The sequence below is a fragment of the Vigna angularis genome, chromosome 4 (genome assembly GCF_016808095.1).
Source record: "Vigna angularis cultivar LongXiaoDou No.4 chromosome 4, ASM1680809v1, whole genome shotgun sequence".
NCBI classification, from domain to species: Eukaryota; Viridiplantae; Streptophyta; class Magnoliopsida; order Fabales; family Fabaceae; genus Vigna; species Vigna angularis.
The window spans coordinates 40,391,264-40,412,442 of record NC_068973.1 but is presented as its reverse complement, the minus strand read 5'-3'; the positions used below and the strand labels follow the sequence as shown (position 1 = coordinate 40,412,442).

The window sequence follows — 21,179 nt, the reverse complement described above, 5'->3', positions numbered from 1 at the left end:
ATTAGGGTAATTATCTATATGAGCAATGAGTCTCATATACATTACTTTCTATCAATGTTAAGTTTATAGATTATAGCATAATTGATTTATATTGCACCAAGTTTTCTTCTTCTTTTAGCATGATAAAAGGCAAAGCATATACACATGTTTCAATTAGTTTTAAATAAAAAATTAATAAGATACAGTAATAAGTTTAATTATTGGCATGATTCATCTTAATGTAAAACATTAATAATTACTTTATACAATAATTTTAATTATTTTAGATTTTAAAATATTAAATACACCTTATTGTTATATATTTTGAAAAGGAAAAATATAATTTAAGGTGTATACTATAATTAATTTCAATTTTAATTTTACAAAAAAATTATTATAGTGAAATAATCAGTCTGAGTCCAAATAAAAAAATATCCAAAATTTATATATAAAAAATAGTTTAGTGCCTTTTGAAAATAATTAAGTATCTAAACCTTATTTGAAAAGCAATACTATCTTAATTAAGAAAATATAAATAGTAATATTTTACAAATAATATAAATTATTTTATTTATTTATGATTAGTATGGCAACATATATAATAAAAAATAAAAAATAAAAAGAAAAATGTTATTAAAATAACTACTAATTGAAAAAAATCATTTTGAAATGATGACTTTATTGTAGAAAAAATTGATGCTAAATTCAATAATTGAATGATGATTTATTTAGACCGAAATTGTCAAACAATGACTATTTACTTCAATCTATAATTTTATAGAATTTACTCAAATCAATAAATTGATGATAAAATTCCACCATTTTAAAATAAAAAAAAAATAACGTATCATTCAATGGTAGGATGATGATTACATCAGAGGCAATGTTTTTCTTTTCATTTTGTTGAAAGGGGGCAGAAAAGCCAGGAAGAAAACTATGGTCTACAACAGTTCTGGTATTAATTTTGTTCCCTTTGTTTATTTATTTAGTATAAAAACAATAAACATTTATTGGGGTTCAGTTTTCTCTTTCCTTTTCTCATCGATCGTACCATTAATCATATAAGTAAAAAGCATAGCTTTATACTCTCTTTTTTTCTCCCTGTTTTCTCTTCCATCTTTTCTTGTTTTTACCACATTTAGTGCTGTTAAAGTAAATTAGTATATTTAATCATTGTCCTACACATCAAGGTTAAATATTCAAATAAGACTTTATCTTATAAAATTATATGTATTAAAAAACATTAATATATTACGATTTAAACAAGAGTTTAACTATATAGCTAGGGATAAAATTATTTTATACTTCAAGATTAGAAAAATATATCATCAAATATCTAAACTAATTTCACTACTATACTTTATTTTCTATCGGGACACTTATTTTACAATTTAAATAAAGTGAAGTATACGACTGATTATTATTTAATACAAATTACTTTCATTTTTTTAATTATTAATATTTATTAATTTGGTTTGAAATGTAAACGCATCTGGAAGCGAAGACTGAAAACCTATGTTTGTAATAGTTGGATATGGTAATTACTTTTTCATGAGAAGCAATAATAGTGAGAACCATAGTAAGCAATTGAAAAGGACTTTTGAGAACATCTTATAAACTTTTTTTGTTTGGTTTGAAACGTAAACGAAAGCAGAAAGCAAAGTCTTAGATCCCTTCTGTTCAATGCTGGGACAACAATGGCATGTTAGGCAATTTATCTTTTAAAAGTGATTATAAAAATGCATACAAAACTCATTACTTTTCAGATTTTGTGAAAAAAAGTTAAAAGTATCTCTTTGTTTGGTTAAAATTAGAAAAATACTTTTTACATTAACAATTAGTTATAAGTTCAACTTTTTTGTGACGCCCGAAACCTTTTTTTATAAATACCATACAATTAGTTATAAAGATTATGTTAAATGAATTTTAACTATTTATTATGTTTTTATTTAATACATATGGTTAAAATAAAAATTAACTAATCCATTATTTCACGTATGGATATTTTTCATTATTAAATATAAAAAGCTATCAGAATTTATTATATCTATTTTAAACTGAACAAAATATAAATACTTTAATAAAAACTTAATTATATTTGAAGTTTATAATAAATTTAAATTTTTTAATTTTTTTTATTCCTTTTTTTAATCTATTTAGTAATAAGAAGTCTTATATTTTTCAATTAAGTTATTATTGTTTATTTATTTCTTTTATTAATTGGGTTATGTGATTGTTATTGTTATGTGATATCTTAGTTACTTTTACATGCTATTATTTCTGTATATTATTAAACGATGTAGTTTTTTTTATTAAATCGTACGTGATTTTTATTATTAGATAATAATAAACCAAACACAAAAACCTAATATATGGTGTTAGAAAGTTGCGTAAAAAAAGTAGAATTGGAGCCATAAACGGTATGAAATTGCGGACACATAAAGTATATAATTCTACACTTCTTTTTAAGAATAACGATACTTTTGACAATAATTTTTGACAATATTTTAACATCATCTACATGTTATTCTGTGATTGGTCTATGTTGGTGTTTACAATTATTATTATTAATTGTGAATTAATTTTGGACCAATCACACGTAAATAATGTTAAAATATTGTAAAAAAGAAATATTGTTAAAGTATAATTATTTTTTTAAAGGGAGTTTCATACAAGTAAGGAGATAAATGAATTAGGGTTAAATATGTTTTTCATCTCTTAAGTATTACACGATTTTGGTTTTAGTCCCTACTCGAAACTTTGATGGTTTTTAGTTCTCATAGTTTTGAAACTCTTACTATTAGTCCTTAAAATTAGATGTCATTAACTTTTGTTTGACGTGGCTAACGGTCAGCCCACGTGTCATGTCACCTGATTACTTTTAATTGACGTGACAGTAAAGGTGTGGTGGTCGGTCGGCCTGGTGGGTGGTCGACCACTCGGTCTGGTGGTCGGCATGGTGGTCTTTGCCCATAATCGTTCGGTCTTTTCTCAACACCGTTTGGTCTTTCATATATTGCACTCCACCTGTCACTATAACCGTTCGGTCTTTGCCCAACACCTTCGGTCTTTGCCTAACACCATTCGGTCTTTCATATATTGAACTCCACCCGTCTCCATAACCGTTTGGTCTTTGCCCAACATCGTTCGGTCTTTTATATAGTTCGCTTCTATTGCATTGTTTTGTTTATTGTAATAGAACCCACCAGGCCGACCGACCACCAAACATTGTGGCCGACCACCCACCAGACCGACCGACCACCACACCTTTACTGCCACGTCAATTAAAAGTAGTCAAAAAAGGTGGCATCACACGTGTGCTGGCCGTTAGCCACATCTACTAAAAGTTAACGTCGTCCAATTTTATGGACTAATAATAAGAGTTTCAAAACTATGAAAACTAAAAATCATCAAAGTTTCAAGTAGAAACTAAAACCAAAATTATGTGATACTTAAGAGACTAAAAACATATTTAAGCTAATAAATTACGAAACATCAACCGTGGTTTGACGAAGAGTGGAACAGGGTCCAACGCGCCCAATGGTGGGCGTAGGAGACAACCATATACCATGTCTTCTACACGTACATGACATGACAGACACACAAATCGTTTTCTCTCTCACTATGTCACTAGCGACGAACATTCTTCAACTCGTTTGCACTTTTTTTTTCCCTCATTTTTTACATCAAATGTTCTTTTTCGTCGGTGGTCTTCAGTTTGTTTTCTTCTAAAAAACAAAACACATAATATATATGTTTTGTTGTTAATCAGTGGCTGGCCAAAGACATGGAGGAGCGAATTTAATGTTTATAGGTGTGAGAATAAATGGTTTGGTAGATGATTTTACTTTTTCTTTTCCTTCTCCATCTGCATCTACACTAACTCATTTATTCCTCCTTTCACGTTGCAATTCAATCCATTATTTCTTTTTCTGTGAATGACATGCTATTAGATTAAACCTTTATCATTATGGTTATACTCAACTACTTCATAACCCATTTCTCCAATTTCCAATTGCTTTTCTCGACCAGCTTCTAAATTTCTTAACAATTAAGGTTACATAGAGTAAAATCATAATTTATAATATTGTGGCAACAGTTTCAAAATCATGTTAACATTTAATTGATTAACTATGTTAGAAATGTCATGATTAAACACACAACCCACTTATTATATACAATTGAAACAATTGCATCATCTTGGGTAATTTTTGTAAGCTGTATTATTCATTCATACATTTTTCAATTTATGTGAAATTTACTCAAATACTAATTGTTTCAGTTTGTGGGATTGATGTCAACTGTTTTGTTTTTTTTACTTTCGCTTCACTTCCTTGTAAAAGGTACAAAATCGTTATTCATTTCACTCTGGTAGTCGTTTGGTCAAACTTGGAGGTTACCTGCACAAGATATTTTGATACTAAAATCATTATGTATTCAATAGTTCAACAATAAATGTGTCTTAAATGTAATCAACCTACAACAATACCTCAAACTTGTATTTATAAATTTTGTAATAAGTTTTAAATTAGTGTCGGTCTAATTACAATCGAACTTTTGAATGATCATGTTTTGATTTAATATAACTATCTTTAGCTCTAAACCATGTTTAAGTTTTGACTTATGAGATCGCTCAGTTCATGCTTCCTAATCGACCAGGTTCTTAACATGTGAAAGTGTTTGATTCTAGCTAACAGAAGATCATATAATACAATAATAATTAACAACCATATCTTTGTTAGAAATTCAAGAAGATTGAGCTACTCTTTTTTAAGCAGTGAGGTTTTAGTTTTTATTTTTTGTAAATATGAAACATATGTTGTATTGAAAAAGATTTATTCTCTAAATGATACAGTATACTCATGTCGATGAAATACCTATATTTTATATGATTAAATTATATTGGCAAAAAAATGTAGTAAAAGGTTAATTATAAATACTTTGATTAGTAAAACATTTAGAATAATTTGAGTCATGCCTCCCTCTCTTTATTACTTGTCTCCTATAGTTAATTTTGAGAAGTTAAAATAATATAATCAAATTAAACATACTTTTAATGTTTAATATATATACAAAGTTATTATAATTTGTTAGTATAGGTTTAGACTCGACCGATCGAGGTTGGTGATTCAGAGAATGAAAAGGATCGAGCGGTTGACATGCCAAGAAAGCATCTCATTACGGCTCGGTCTTGACAACTGTTGAGACGCAATTAATGAGACAACGACTACTGACAGACAGTTAAGATCTGCATTAATGAATATTAAGAGATAAATTAATTGGTCAGATTCCTTTAAACTCTATAAATAAGGGTTTAAATTTGAGATACACTCACTTTTGACTTTATTTTTGACTTGAGCATTGGAGTGTCTTCTGCAGGTCAACCCTCATTTAGTGTTCCATATTCTGGAGCAATGAACAAGGATGCTCACCGATCGGTTGAGTAAGGTAGGAAGGACGTTTGGCACGCAGGATCCTAAGATGCGGTTATCCTCGTCCCATTTCAGTAGAAACAATTCATTTTTTATCCATCACAAAAAATATAGTTTAAAACAATGGTACATTTTTAATTACCAACAAGAGAGGCTCTTACTCTTTTTCTTTGAGAGAAACCTCAAAACGAGGGGGTTGGAAGGCTAAGACTACTATACCTCTTACAAGTTCCATAGTTGTTTGTCTCTACCATTGAGTAATGACAAGTACATGACAACTATGCTAGATTCAAAATATGTTATCCAATACATATGATACACCATGTGATATTGCAAAGATCCAATAGTTGTATCATAATAGTATTACCGAATACAATTAAGAGCTAGATACATACTATTGTAGACAGGAATCTTAATTTGAACGAATTATTTGATCTTTCATTTTTTTCAATGGAAAATTATGGTTATTGAGTTTGTGTGACTTTTAGGCACAATAGAAAATAACAACACTCCTTATATGTTTTATTTTTAGCTTGTTTTTATATATGAGTTATATGGGTTGGGACACTTGAGGTGTCTTTTGTAATTTGCTTTTTACCGAACAAAACTCGGTGTTGGAAATCCAACGTTAATTATAAATAAAATTAAATTATGGAATACAACTAAGATACAAAATTTATTTTATAAAATAATTTTGTAAAATTGATCTAAATATATATCCATTTTCTAAAATGGTATATGGACCATTTATAGTCTATCTTATTCACTCTCTAGGTAATTATACCACTAAATATATGCAAATCTTAATTTATAAAATAGATTTTTTAAAATTGAATTAGATATAAACTTATACTGATATTTATAAATATTTGAGTATATTTCATATTGAAAGAAATATGGTATGAAAAATATCCACCTTATAAACTATTTAAAGATCTTTTCTACCTTCATATGTTATATTTATAAATTGAACTTATTTAGGAAGCAATTAAAAGTTTGAAATGTCTAAAACAAATTTAAGAACGTGATTTTTTTATTAATAAAAAATTATATTAAAATGTATCATAATTTTATTTAAAATTTATGTTTCAAGTATTTTTAGGTATTTTTTTCCATAGGTTAAACAATCAGTACTAACAAATTTGAGACATTCTTTTCTTGAAGGCTTAAAACATTTATTATTTAAACTTATATTAAGACTTTTTTTGGAAGCCTAAAATAAGGACTTCATCTACTTCAAACTTAAGCTTGTTTAATAACATAATATGCTGAAAAACTGTCTTACACAAATTTTGTTAAAAAAACAAAGGGGAGTACAAGAATTTTAAATTACTACAAAATATAGTCGAATGCGTTTATTTCTATTTCCTTTTTATTATTTTTATTTATTGTTTATTTTTCTATATAAAAATATTTGAGTTTTAATGTCGAGTGTTTAATTTAGTAAATTTTTAATTTATTAGGTAATATAAAAATATTTATCTTCTTTGTTTATTTTTATCTTTAATTTTTATTTCGTTCAAACAATTTTCGTTATCTCTTAATTGTTCAACTAGTTTAATACTTTAAAATTATTTTTAGATTTTCAAAATATTTTTTATTTTATCATACTTTTAGTTATACAATTTTGTTTGATGATATATTAAATTCTCATTTGATATTTTTATTAATTGATATTAAAACTGTAAAAAAAATGAGTATGAATACGAATATTTATATTAGGATGAAAATGGAATAAAAAATTTATATTCATTAAATATAAAATGAGAATGAATATAAATTGTTATTTTGAAAGGAAGATAAGAATGATGAAAACTTCACCTGATTTAAATATTACTAATTTAATTGATGACCTAAAAGAAAATTCATTTATAAACTCTCTCTGTGATGTTAAAAAAAGAAATTGAAAGGTGTAAAAAGTACTTTATAAATCCAGGTATATTTCGTATATGACGAATGATTATTAAATTGATAATAATATTTAGGAGGTGACAAAAATATTCTTTTATGCTTCTTAAGTTACTCTTGAAGGATATCACGTGAAGTCGTTCTTTAATTTTACTCTTATTTAAAGAAGAAGTATTTATTCATATTTAAAGAAGAATAAAATAGAGCGTAGAATTAGGTGGACAGTATCAACATCGAAAAGAAAATATGCCTGATTAGCTAAAACAATATGAAGATCATAGTTTGGAATTTGGTGACATAAAAAGAAAAAGGATAAAGTTAGACACTTGAGCACATAAATTAGAAGACGATAAAATGTGCATTTAAATGTGGTTGTGCTGTCTTAATCTTAAACATTTGAGCGTATTAAATAATAATAATAATGGTAAAATTTTGGATGAGTTTGAATAAATGAAGAAGAAGAGAATAGCAATGCATGTTGTTGTGTTTGTGAAAAGAAATAGAAAAGGTAGTTCTTTGGTGGTTTAGGTAGCAAAACCATACGCTACTTTCTTCCGATTTGGAATTTATGAGAAGAAGACAGTAAGTAGTTGCTGGAGAATCCCTTTCTTTACAACTTTTTTTCCACATGTTTATGGAATCAGTCTCACTCATCTACTTCTATAACACACTATTTTAACCTATTTTAATTATTTTTATATCAACTACTTTACCCAAAGCAAAATTGACAGGTTTAAATAACTTGGAACTAGCTTGTTGGAAGTCTCACATCGAGTAAAAATAATATCAGTTTATAATATATAAATAAAGTACAAACCTTATTTTACAAGCCGGTTTTATGGAGTTGAGTTAGACTTAAAAATTTATTTTCTTAAAAGTTTCACATTGACTAGAGATAAGACCAATTTATAATATATAATTGAGGTGCAAAACTTACCTTACCCTAAAAAAACCCACTTTCTAATACAACTTTTTCTTTAAGAACAAATTCCACTTATTTTAGATTACTTTAATTTAGTATCATTTCATATGTTCTTTTAAAAAATAAGTTTTTTTTTTAAAATTACCTGCTTGTAATATAATTACTGTCTACATAAATATTTTGTTCTGATTATGTTTACTCTAATATATCATGAATACTAAAATATAATGTAAAAGTATGATTTAGATAAACCAATTGGGTTAAAGTGGTCTTGATTCAAACAGACAGATCTCAATTAGGTTTACAAAATTATCTTATTAAAATTTTGAAATAAAAAAGGATGTAAACAAAAACTCGATTCTAATTTGTCTTACCATTCTTTATTACTCGCAAACAAATGAGCACGTTTTCATAAATATTATTAAAAAATTTCTTGATTTTGATAATTCGGTATGAGTGTTAATATAAAAATATGTTTAGAGATAGATTAATTGGGATATTTTAGTTATTATTTTAAAAATTAATTATAATTTTTTGTTTATAATAGAAATTGTTTTAGATAATAATTTTTAATTTATAAATAGATAACTATTTTAATTAATTATTTTTAGTCACTAAAACTGATAATTATTTAAGAATTTTTTTAATGTTAATAATATCTGTATTTTTAAATTGAGTGTGAAAACATGAATAAATATGTATATATTTCTCTCATTTCGTATCATACTTGCTCTTGTGTTAAATTGCTAAAATATCTTTTGATTTAATAAATAACATAAAAAACTTATATAAATTATTCTTCGGTTATGAGTTTTATAACTTGTTTTTAAATCATAAATGTGATTATTTTGACTCTTTTAAATAATAATTTTAATTTTATCCAATTGTTATTTAATATCATTATAATTTTTCTTTTTTATATTTGATATGGAGAAGAACGTATTATTTTGACATTTAATACATAAGAATATGATTCTTTTTTGTGATATTTATTTGTTGTAAAATAATTATTTAATTAATATTCAAAACAATAAAAGAAAAAAAAAGTCCTCTTTATTAAGTTTAAGATAAAAATGAATTTTTATTTTAAATATGACATCATCAAACCCTCAGTCGCATTCACAATTGTCATCCTAAAAATAATTTTATTGTTGTGAACGATAAAACTCTTTCGTATATTTTTATTCTAATAGTTAAATGTGTTTAGTTCCTAAAATTTAAAGCGAAATTGAAATTTGTTATTATTTCAAATCTTGATAAAATTTAAATTTCAAATATTTATTAATTTCTTAGAGCAGTTATGTTACAATATTATATTCATTCATTTTTTAAAAATTGTGACAAAAATATAAATGAATTTTAATTTTGTTTTAAAATTTAAGAAATATAAATATATTTAACCTAATAATATATCAAGACTTAAATTTAATATCGTTAATTAATTTTAAAGAATCTTATATTAATTAATCTGCGAAAGTGTGTTAGACGAAACATTTAAAAAAGTTGTAAATTTCTTAATTAGCTTAAAAAGTTAACTTGATTAAGCAAAACAATTTCATACAAAAACTTATTTTAATTTACTTTTGTAAATTATTTCAATTAACTTGTAAAAATACCAACCTACAAGTTTCTATGTTTTTTTTTTCGTTTTTTTATAAATGAAGCTTGACTTTTATACCTCAACTCGATTAGTTTCATTTATATTCCTACCTTGCTAGTGAATTTCTTTTTACTGCATAAATTTTATAGACTATACCCCATACATTTAATTTTATGTTTCATCATCCTTTTGCTAATAAAAAATTCATTTCTTTTTTCCATGTGATACATATGGAAACGCAACTAAATCCAAACCAACATTGATTGGTACAGCAGTAGCAATATGTAACTTTTAATCAAGTGATCTAAGTTCGTACCCTTATAATATCACTTCTAAATATGAATAAATCGTGAGGCTAATATAAAGTGTCAAGAATTAAAAAAGAAGAAGAAGAAATTCTTAAAAACACTTTAAACTTATATCTAAACATACCTTTAAAAGAAGCATAAAAGTAAACCTAAAATAATAACAAATAACAATTTCATTCACAAGGTAATTAGAAACACGATAATTAATTCTCAAAATATTTTGACTTTAGAAACCAAAGCATTTGTTATGTTCTTTTTTATTTTTTTGGTAAATGTGGATGATAGAAACAGTGATATGTTTTATTCCTTACCGTCAAATCTTGGGATTTGATTTAGGTGGAATCACGTAATTAATAGTTTTGGAAGTGTTCGATAAAGATGGGATGAGTGGCATATTGATTTGAAGAAGATTAAATGGAAATGATGGAACGAGGATAATTGCATTAACGTCTAAATTTGTTATCTGAGATTACTTTGGATCTCATATAAAAACATAGGTTTCATTGGAGTTTGAGAAGAGATTTATTTATTGGATTTATCGTATTGGTGATTAATGCTTGGAAATAAATGAACATAATGTATGTCAGACTTTCTCACATGGACACTTTGCCAAGTCAAAGAATAGATTTCTTCGTCAACCGTAACAAAAAAGAAATTGAATTCGTTTATGTAAACCACAAGAACAATGATGAAGAAACACACACTACACTACTAAGATCACGACAGGTGGAGACAATACAGTCTTCTTTGCTTATCGGTCTTATCTAAAACAAATCACTCTATTATTTATTTTTTTCTTTTTACTTGGTAGAATAATGGAAATTTTTTTCTATACCTATGAACTTTTGTTTTGTTTTTAATTTAAAATTAAATTATTTAAAAATAAATCTTTAAAATATAAACAAGATAAATTTTTTATTTTAAAATATAATAAAAATAAATTACATATTAAAATATTAATACAAAAAAAATTAATTTTTCTGAAAAAATAAATTTAAATTATATAAATTATAAAGAACTATTTTTTTTAAAAATCCATAGCTCTAAATAAAAATATAAATATATGTAAGATTAAGTTATAAACCATCATTTTTCTCATTAATAAATTTATTTTATCATTTGTCTTTTCTTAAAATATTTTAAATAAAATTTATTAATAATTATTAACAAGTAACATTTGTGAAATATCACCCATATTCATCCGTGAACATACAAAAGTCTAAAATACTCATAAACATTATATGCAGATATCTATTAGAAATATCAATATAGTATTCATTGTAAATTTTACCTACAATTGCAAGTACAAGTTCTTCAATTCCCTAACAATGTTTTGTAATTGAAATTGCATTTTAAAAATATATAAGATTTAAGAAGACTATAAATTTAAATGCATGCGAAAGTTTTAATAAGAGTCCATATAAAGAAAATGATAAAACTGATGCAATTTTTTCAATCTAGTATTAACTAATTCTATAAAATGAAAAATAAAAAAAATAGTCATTCAAATTTCATTAAAAGAAATATACTTAATAACATTTATTGTGTTTGTAATAATGATTCAATATTTTGTTTTATTTAATTTTAACTCAACGTGATATTTTTCACTAAATTAACATTAATATCGACCTATTATTTACCAATAGAATCATTGTTCAATCCCAAAAACAAAATAAGAAGAATGTTATTAATGTTGATACAATGGAATGGAACACATCTAGTATATTTAAAAAACATAGGAACCTTATATAATAAAAAATAAATTAAAATTAATCCAATAAGAAAGATGATATTAAGTCAAATAAATATCATGAACCATGTCTTTACAATGAAACTAATTCAAAAGACATCGGTAAAGTAGAAGGGTACCTATTGAAAAGAAATAAAAACATGAAAAAAAAAAATTCTCTGCTAATATTTATACAAAATATACAAAGGGAAAAATATACATACCAAAGAAGAATACTTAAATTCATTAACGCTAAATAATCTCTTCAGAAAGAAAAACATACGCTTCTATTTTAAGGGTATACCAGGTGCAAACCTAGAAGGAAATATTTTTAGCACAAAATTACTTAACCATTGATAATAAAGTTATATTGTAGAACTACCAAGAACATTGAGTGAATTCCTATCATATTCGAGGAGGATACAATTCCCATAGCCCCACGGTTGTGTCTTCCGATGCAGAGGCCATAAGTTTACAATCAGAGGAATAAGTTACAGCGTTGCACTGCAATGTCAGACAAAAACAGTCAGTCAAATTATGAATTGCCAAAATGAAAATGTCGTTTTTCATGTCAATAAGATTCTTTAGATTGTCACACACAGATATAAGAAACAGTGACTTACTGTGCCATGGTGATACTTCAAAATAGCTAAAGCATTTCCCTTGCGGTAATTATATATCCTCACCCTAACATAAAGATAACAGAGATATCAAACAGCAGCACGAGTACCACCAATGAGGAGTTGCATTTGAACACGGTCTCTTGTTTAAACTTGTGTGTATATATGAAAAAAAATGGGTTCTAAATAGATCACCTTCCAGGAAAGATACCAGTGGTGCAGAGCAAAAGAAATGAACTGCTCATTTTGATTTATGCCAAATCATAATCAATATATACATACATATATATACATATATATATATATATATATATATATGTATATATATTAAATTTGAATCTTGGTTCTTGAGAGTAAATACCCTCCTATTTTCCTCTCTTAATCTGTTAGAAGACTTCGTGAAAAGTCTAGCATTATGTTTTTTACATCTCTTATTATAAATTATTACATAAATTTTTACATACTATATTGAATTAGAAAACACAGACTACATGACTTGGTTAACATAACTCGCATGGTTTTCTCTTCAATTTCAAAATTGTAATATATCTCTATATTTTTTCTTATCTAATAAACTAACATTTTTATTATTTCTCTTATTAATATCTTCATTAACACCAGTGAAAACATAGCACCACTGCAATGTTATACAACAGAAATATTAAATGCTTATATTAATTTAATTTATATTATTCATAGATATGCATAGATGATTGATTTGTTTGTCAACATTGAAATGAATAGAAATACACAACAGGCGGGAGAGTGATTTCTTTATAGTTAGCTCTTGAAATATTGAATATTTGGTTTGAGATAAAAGTTTAACAGAGCCAGTTGTGTAGGTCACGAAAATTTAAAAAATTGGAGAAACATTAGTAGGTAGTGAAGCCTTCATATGAGGTGACGAAAATAGTTATATCTTACTAATTTTGATAAAAAGATTTGTACATGACCAGGAGTAAATGTCTTTATGAATTTTGTGAGGAGCCATTTATACTACTTGTCAACATAGTCAAATTGCAACTTACATAACTGTTTTTGGAGTAGAATGCAAATTCAATCCATCTAATAGTTGAAATAATTGAAATGTTTATAGATATGGTCTAATAATGAAAATTAGATATTTTTAAATATATTATTCATTAGAATTAAGTGATGTGAGAAGCTTTTAAATAATTCAAAATTGTATAAAATTTTCTATACATAATCTAATCAATGAAGGCATTGAATTCAACGGTTGAATACAATAAATTTGCATTTTATAAAAGTTCGTATTATTTGACTAAGCATTACACCTGGTACACAGATACTAACTCATTTAAAAACGCTTGTGCAATGCATAATAAATTTTCTAGTTTATATAAAGGAATTTCTCCAACTGATAGTCACATATGTCGGTCATTTAGATAGGATACCTGTGATCCCAGCCAGCAGTTGCAGCAATTTTTCCATCAGGTCGAATTGAGATGCCTGATATGCCTGGTCGTTCCAAACTGATTTCTTTCTTAACTACACAAGTACCCTACAGTCACCATGATTTATATAAGAAAAAATACAAAGAAGCTGAAACGGGGCATATTGGATGTGTGGTTATTTATACCGCCAGAACAAAAATTGGATATAGTGTTAACGACATGGGGACCTCGGAAGAAGGAACCTGGAGTTGGAAGTTCAAATGGAGAAGAGAGCTATTTGAGCGGGAGAAGGATTGTTTAATTGAGTTGGAGAACACCAAAAGTAGGGTGGTGAAAATTAAAACAAAAGTTCAAGACGAGTGGAAGTGGAAGGCTGACGTGTGGGGAGTATATGGTGAAGTCTGCTTACTTAGTTATACAAGGGAACAGGTAATAACTCGGTAAGACGTAGTTTACAAAGAAGTATGGGAGGCTAAGGTACCACCAAAGGTAAGCTTTTTTACATAAAGGATGATCTGAAACAGGTTACCAACTAGGGATCACTTCTTTAGGAGAAATATTCCTCACGAGGATTCTGACTGGAGCTGTCCGATGTGTACTCTAAACCAGAATCATTATTACACATTTTGTTCACATGCTGATTGGGTTTGAAAAACTTGTTATGGCTGGGTGGAGGTAAGTGCTGTCTTCTCGGAGTCAGTGGAAGCCAGAGTCAGAAAATCAAAAAAACAAAATAAACTGATAATTGAAACATAAACACTAACATAAGCAGTATCTACAGATTATACTAACTGCAAGAAGCATAACAGATTCATTCTTAAGATTTTTCTTCTTATCAACATGAAGTTGGAATGATAACAATTAACAACAACTTTTATGAGCAAGAAGTTTCAGTAGAAGAAAATAAAAGTAAAAGGATGTTACCGAAGAATGATCCAGGCTGTACATTATAATTTTGTCATCCGCTGCTCCCGAGATACCCGCTTTGCAAGACCCGTCAATACAGATGCTCAGAACTAAAAAATTAATCAGTTGTTATCAAATTTGTATCAAAAGATAAAATGAAATCTGAGAAAGCTAATTTCCACACCTGGCTCAGAATGAAATTTTACAGAAGTTACTGGAACTTTAGGATTCCGTATATCCCACCAAAGCATGGAACCATCTTCATATCTACATTGGGGGTATAGGATGAGACTAGTCAATACTCTTATATTCAAAAACACATATGAAGTACACCCACTATGGGTGTTTTTAATTAAGAGTTAGAGGAGAAAATCTTTGAATAAACATGAACAGTCAAGAGAACATCAAGTTTATAGTAATTATGTGACACCTAAATAACTTCTAATATTGGTCATCCATGTAATATTTAATGGTCAACATTGGTTCATTTCACTTTTCATAATAATCAGTCTCACATCATATAACCTCCAAGAGATCCAAAGGAACAAACATTGACCATTCAATCTCACGAGGATGGCCAGTATCAGAACTTGGGGAACATGACCACTGAAACAGAAAAGTCACAGACTATTGTGTTCTAACCCTATACCATAATACTTGATCCAAGGATCGTGTTTTGCTCTCTGCACTGAAAGGACACCTTTTCACTTGATATGCTTAACATAATACACTTACAGGTCTGAGAGAGGGAGGGTGGGAGAAAAGAGGATTGAGACTATACCCAGCCAAGACATTTAAAAATCCTTGTGATTCCGATGATAAAAACAATTGAAGTGCCATGCACATCCCTGACAAGAAGCAGCTGTGATGATTCAGTGAAAGTACTTTCATAAATTATAAGCAACAGAATGTTTAAAAGAAGGGAGGAGTTGATATGGAAAAAAATATGTAAGCATCATGAAAGCACCAGGTATCCTGAGAAATGAGAATTTTAAAAGATTGATGGTAAAGTTGAACCTCAATATAGACCCAAAACAAATCTCTACCTCTGTTGCTAACACTTGAAGGGTTACTGGGATTGCTTGAAGGGAGTTGTACAATTTTTTGAGCTGACTTGAGATCCCAAATTTCGACCTTTAAAAATGATTGAATAGATGAGCATAGGGGTTCGTTCATAATTTGACAATGAAATATATCTAAAAGAATAAATTAAGTTTTACATGAGAAAGGTACGTCTACCTCTGAAGAGTTCTCCCCTGACAAAGCCACATATTGTAGCCCTCCACTATATGTATTTTCTGTGAATACAACGAGATTTCATCAATCGCAGTTGTATAATATCACAGTATCTTTCAGTAATATAAAGCATAAACACTTTAGTCCACCAAGGCAGTATCTCCAGAAGTGCAATGGCCTTTGCAGCTTTTTAAAAATATACAAAATTTGACAGTGGAATTATTAAATTTCAAATATCTATTATCATGCACACAAGCAAAAGTGTACTGAGTGCATGTTTAGTTAAGATTAATTTTGGAAAAATGTTTTTTTTTTTCTTCAAACTAAAAAAGTAAGCAATTATTTCTTAAAAATAAGTTGAACCAAACAATATAGGTCTGAAAATTTTAGGATGATGTTAAACCATATTATTTTATGTGTCTAAGAGAAAAATAACAGTGGCAGTAATAAATCACATAACTTCTTGCAAGCTCAAATACTGTTTTTTCCTAAATTTTGTAAAATGTGCAAGTCATTCCCAACAAGTTTCACAGAAGTAGCCAGGGTATGCATGCTGATGCTTAGGGTTGCAAAAGATAAAAACAACACTAGCTAGATGATAAAATTCTATCATTCCAAAACCATCATGCCAACACAAGATTGCCTAATCCTTTACCTTTAGGTTATAGTATTGAAATCACCACATTTCATTGATGCCTTGTTAATATTGTAAAAGAATGAGGGAATTCTAAATTCAGAACGGAAAATCTGTCAGAAGTTTCAAAACTTCATAAACGTTAAATATAGAATTCAACAAACAAACCTCCAAAGCTTTTAGAACAACTTTGATTGGTGTAAGCCTCGTCCCTTTTAACCTCCAGAATTTCTCTATCAGACATTCCTCCTGGGTCTCTTCTGTTGCAATCTTCTAATTCTTTCCCTTCTGTTGACCCAACAGAATCATTCTTCATCACGGAAAATTTGCAAAAGTGGTAACTGTTTGTCTTGATTGTAAGTGATGGGATCCTGTGTTTGGAGTGCAGCAAAACAGAAGGTAAGGTGATAACAAGAACATTTCCATAGCTTGTATCACAAAAACACAAGCTATCCTTTCAAAACTAAACGGATAAGACATTTGTAGAAGTTGAACTACAACACCTTGACAAACCGGCATCATCAAATTCCCAAACTTTTACAGTTCCATCCCTACCCTGGCTACACATATACAGAATAATGAATATTGATAAAGCAAGAATATACTTGGATATTAAAACAGAACCGGGGGAGATCAAGTAGAAAAGGATGCACCTGGCAAATTTATTGGTTCCGAGGGAAGAAGCACAAGCAACAGCAACAATACCATGTGCAGCACTATGTAACCTGCAGTATAAAATTAATTTGTACCATGGATCATATTTATGAAAATCAACGATATTCTTCACAAATATGAATGCCAAAAAATTATAGAACTAAGCACCATGCAGATGACACAGTTCGATGTTGAAGGGTATCCCAAATTCGGACTTCACCATCAGCAGAACTGCAAGCAAGAAGACGATAATGCAACTAATTATTAAGTGAAACTAATTGTATACGCAACCAACTAAATCAGGGAGTTCTTGTGGCACACCGATGGGTATGGCATCCAAGGCAACTCATCATTTATTGAACACAGATTTTACTTTTAGTGTTAAAAACTATTATAAAAGTAACTAGCAGCCAAAGAAATGCTTGATAGATATTGGATGCCAATGTCCCATACCCAGGGAAAAAATGTGTACCAGAGTAATGCCCATAAAACAAAAAACGACAAACAATTGCAATGAATACCCGGAGAATAATATCGGCTTAAAGGGATGAAAAGAAATGTCTGTGACCGAAGCTCGATGGCCTCTTAGCACTGCCACGGGATCAGGAGGTGGTCTTCTACTCATTCTTTGTTCTTCTTTATGATCCACTTGAACTGAACTGACAGTAGGCTATCCAGCTCACCTATATTGACTTGTCAAGTAAAAAAATTGAATTTCCTTAGCTGTCATCGAACAGGTTTTACGATGTTCTAATTTCAGATTTCTATCCTGTAAATCACTGAATCATAACCAATGTTTTAAACTCGGCACTTTCACACAAATTCAAAACAATTCACTTTCAAAGTTCTGTTTCTCAAGTTACTAGTAGCCAGCACATTCACAAGAGCAAAATACACATTATCAACGAAAGCTGGATTGATTTTTTCTCCATTGTCACAGCAGAAATCACAAGGAAGTCAAATCAGAGAATAATTTTGAATATAGAGAGTTTAGAGTTGCCACTGTTCTAGAAACCTATAAAAAATCGTAAAGATAAAACATGGTCTATAAACCATATTTTGAGTCCGAAAGTCGATTAAGTACCTTTAACTAAATATACAAAAATGATGTGATTTTCTGAAATATTTATTTTTCCACTAAAATAACAAGAAAAAGAAGTATAAAAGAAACAAACATATTTCTTTTAAGATTTTGAGATTAATATTTTCTTTTATAATGGAAAATCAGTTTTTACATAGATCTAAATAGAGTTGTTCGAGCGAGTACTGAAGCGTTTATATTTTTTATATTTTATATTCTTGAAAAATAGACACTGGGTACTGAAATGACACAAGGGGTCGTACAAATACTCAAGCCATTATTTGGAAAGATATCAGATGAGACGAACAGTCATAGACATCCAAAAGAAGCAAGGAAAATATTTTTAAAAAAAGAAGTATTGAATACAAGAGGATGTGGGCAATCATACATGTATCAACACTTATTTTTGAAAGGTACCAAATGACACGGACCACCATACGATACCCAAAAAAAGAAAAAAAAATTATCAATTAATTTCTTTAAAAAAACAGATATAAAGCGATGCAAGCGAACCTATATTACCACAATTTAATATATAAAAAAATTGGGGAAGTAGTTCCAAATCAAAAGCTATCCGTGACTTATTAAACTGCAAACTCAAAACTAAGCTTAAAACTGGACACATTATATAAATATAGAACCAAAAAGAAACCAAATACATCAAATGCTTTGGCCTGACATGCAAGCTTAAGTATGTTCCAAAAGCATTAATTGAATAATATAATAATGTGAGCTCCATTCATGCATAAAGAAAGCACTGGACTACAATTGCTTTTCTTTGATTCCGGTAGCCCGAGTGGCATGAATTTCATTAATGTTAATGATGACCCAATAATCATTAATTGCGAAATGCATATGAACCCAAAAACTACAAGCATCGACCTTAGCTGTCAACTTACGACAAATTGCCTTTTCCACATTTGAGAAAATAGGCCTCTTTAAACACTCAAAGACAGAATGAACTCGCCAATTAGGTTGCAGGCCATCACAGTCATATTTTAAATAACCTGTGCAGATAAACCCCACCCCGAACTCAACCTCTTCAACATCACTCAGCAGCAACTCAAATCATCAAAGTAAACAAACGAATTTCGCAATCAAATAAATCATCAAACAATCCAACAAATTACACAATCGTCTCAAGTAATTAAACACAATTGGACAAAGTTCAGGAATGATGCCAATCGTCGTGAGGAATTATCAGCTTCACCATCTCTCTATTTGGTAGCAACAACCCATTAGAATGCCCCCAATCAGCCCCAATCACCCCCGGAACGAATCCAAATCGAGAAAGAAACAAAACAGAGAAAGGAGGGAAAAAGCTGATACGCGCACACATAGAAACGTGGCAGAGAAGAGGGTGAAGATAGTGTGATTAAATCTCACCGGAGATGGCAGCGGCGGACGGCCTAGGGTTCCGACGTCGCAGAGCGGCAAGAAGATGAGGGCTCCAACGACGGAGAGCTTGCGGCGAGCTCGTGCGGAGGAGGAATGGCTAGCGGCTGACGCGCGGCGGTTCTCGTTGACGCCGTTGATGGTCAAGGCCCGTTGGAGTCTCGCCGGAACTTTGGGGGAGAAAGAAGATGCTCTCTTCTGGGTCTGGCGGTGAGAGGAAATGGCCACTGGGCTAGGGCGGAGGAGAAGAAAATGCGCAAGTGGCCATGGCGAAGTCGTTGCCGCTAAAAGTCAAGGCCCGCCAGCGACGACAGCAGATTTGGAGCCCGCCCCCGAGGCTGGAGACCGCGATTGCCACGGCGGTGTGCGCGGGAGGAGTATACGAAGAAATTTGAGAGTGAAGGAGAACAGTCTGTTTGAATTGGTCAAGGAGAAGAAAAGATATTAAACTACTTTTATAATTAAGGCAAAATAATAATTTTTTATTTTTATCTATTGAACTATTAAAACAAAATTATTATATACACAACCTTTAATATATTTTTATTATAAACTCATTCAACTCACATTATCTGCGTGTTTACTTAGAGAAAAAAAAAATTGGGAGAGACTGATAGGATAAATTTGAGAATATTTGAATGAGAATTAATTGTTGTTTATTTGAATAGATTTAGAGATAAATGGGAGTAAATATAAAAATAAAATTTATAAAAACTAGTGAAGGATTTGATTGATGTGATAGATAAAAAAAAAATTTAATTGGTAGAAATTAAAGATTACCAAAATGCTTGTAATTATTAAAGTAATATAAAATTATAATTGTTAATATTATATTTAATTGTAAAAATATTTATAAAGAATAAAAAATTAATATTAATTATTAAAATTAATTTTAAAAATTAATTTAGTAAAATGAATTTATTTTTAAATGTAATTTTTTAATTTATTTATATAGCTTTTTTAATTTTGTAATTTTAAGTAATTCTTAATGTGTTAGAAATAATACTAGGGTGGGTTCATAATACTCATGTTTTTATTAATAAATAGAATCAAAACTCATCAACATAATATGTAACATATTTTTTATAAAGCTATATTGATATTAAGTAATTTAGTTTATTAACATTTTAAAGATAGAAGTTAATTCATATTTATTTTCAGTAATACAATCATTAAAAAGTATATATATTTAAGACATAACAACTGCAACAACAGAGGTCAAGAGAGTTTATGGAAGTTTGGTATTTGGCTAAGAACAATTTGGATGCAGGCAAACACGATCATGAAAGGATAGTTATTTATGTAGCACTTGTCTCCATGTTTATGTTTGTGAAAACAGTTCGACCTCTTCACTACCCTA

General features: G+C 28.8%; 1 protein-coding gene across 4 annotated transcripts; it reads right to left on the bottom strand.

Moving 5' to 3' along the window:
* Positions 1 to 12,042: 12,042 nt before the first annotated feature.
* LOC108340977 (protein DECREASED SIZE EXCLUSION LIMIT 1) lies at positions 12,043 to 20,259 on the bottom strand. Of its 4 annotated transcripts, none has more exons than XM_052876056.1 (14): positions 19,811 to 20,258; positions 17,865 to 18,122; positions 17,512 to 17,574; positions 17,343 to 17,414; positions 17,193 to 17,249; positions 16,858 to 17,060; positions 16,059 to 16,117; positions 15,866 to 15,953; positions 15,601 to 15,667; positions 15,004 to 15,086; positions 14,838 to 14,929; positions 13,914 to 14,020; positions 12,502 to 12,565; positions 12,043 to 12,382 (listed from the first exon to the last, which is right to left on the bottom strand). In XM_052876056.1, the coding sequence occupies exons 2-14, from the start codon at positions 17,966 to 17,968 to the stop codon at positions 12,284 to 12,286; spliced, it is 1,158 nt and encodes a 385-aa protein (XP_052732016.1). In that variant the 5' UTR covers positions 17,969 to 18,122; positions 19,811 to 20,258; the 3' UTR covers positions 12,043 to 12,283. The 4 variants fall into 4 exon arrangements, 3 of the variants coding, with proteins under 3 accessions (XP_052732016.1, XP_052732014.1, XP_052732015.1); XM_052876054.1 differs by having other exon boundaries at positions 17,865 to 18,035; XM_052876055.1 differs by having other exon boundaries at positions 17,865 to 18,026.
* Positions 20,260 to 21,179: the final 920 nt, after the last annotated feature.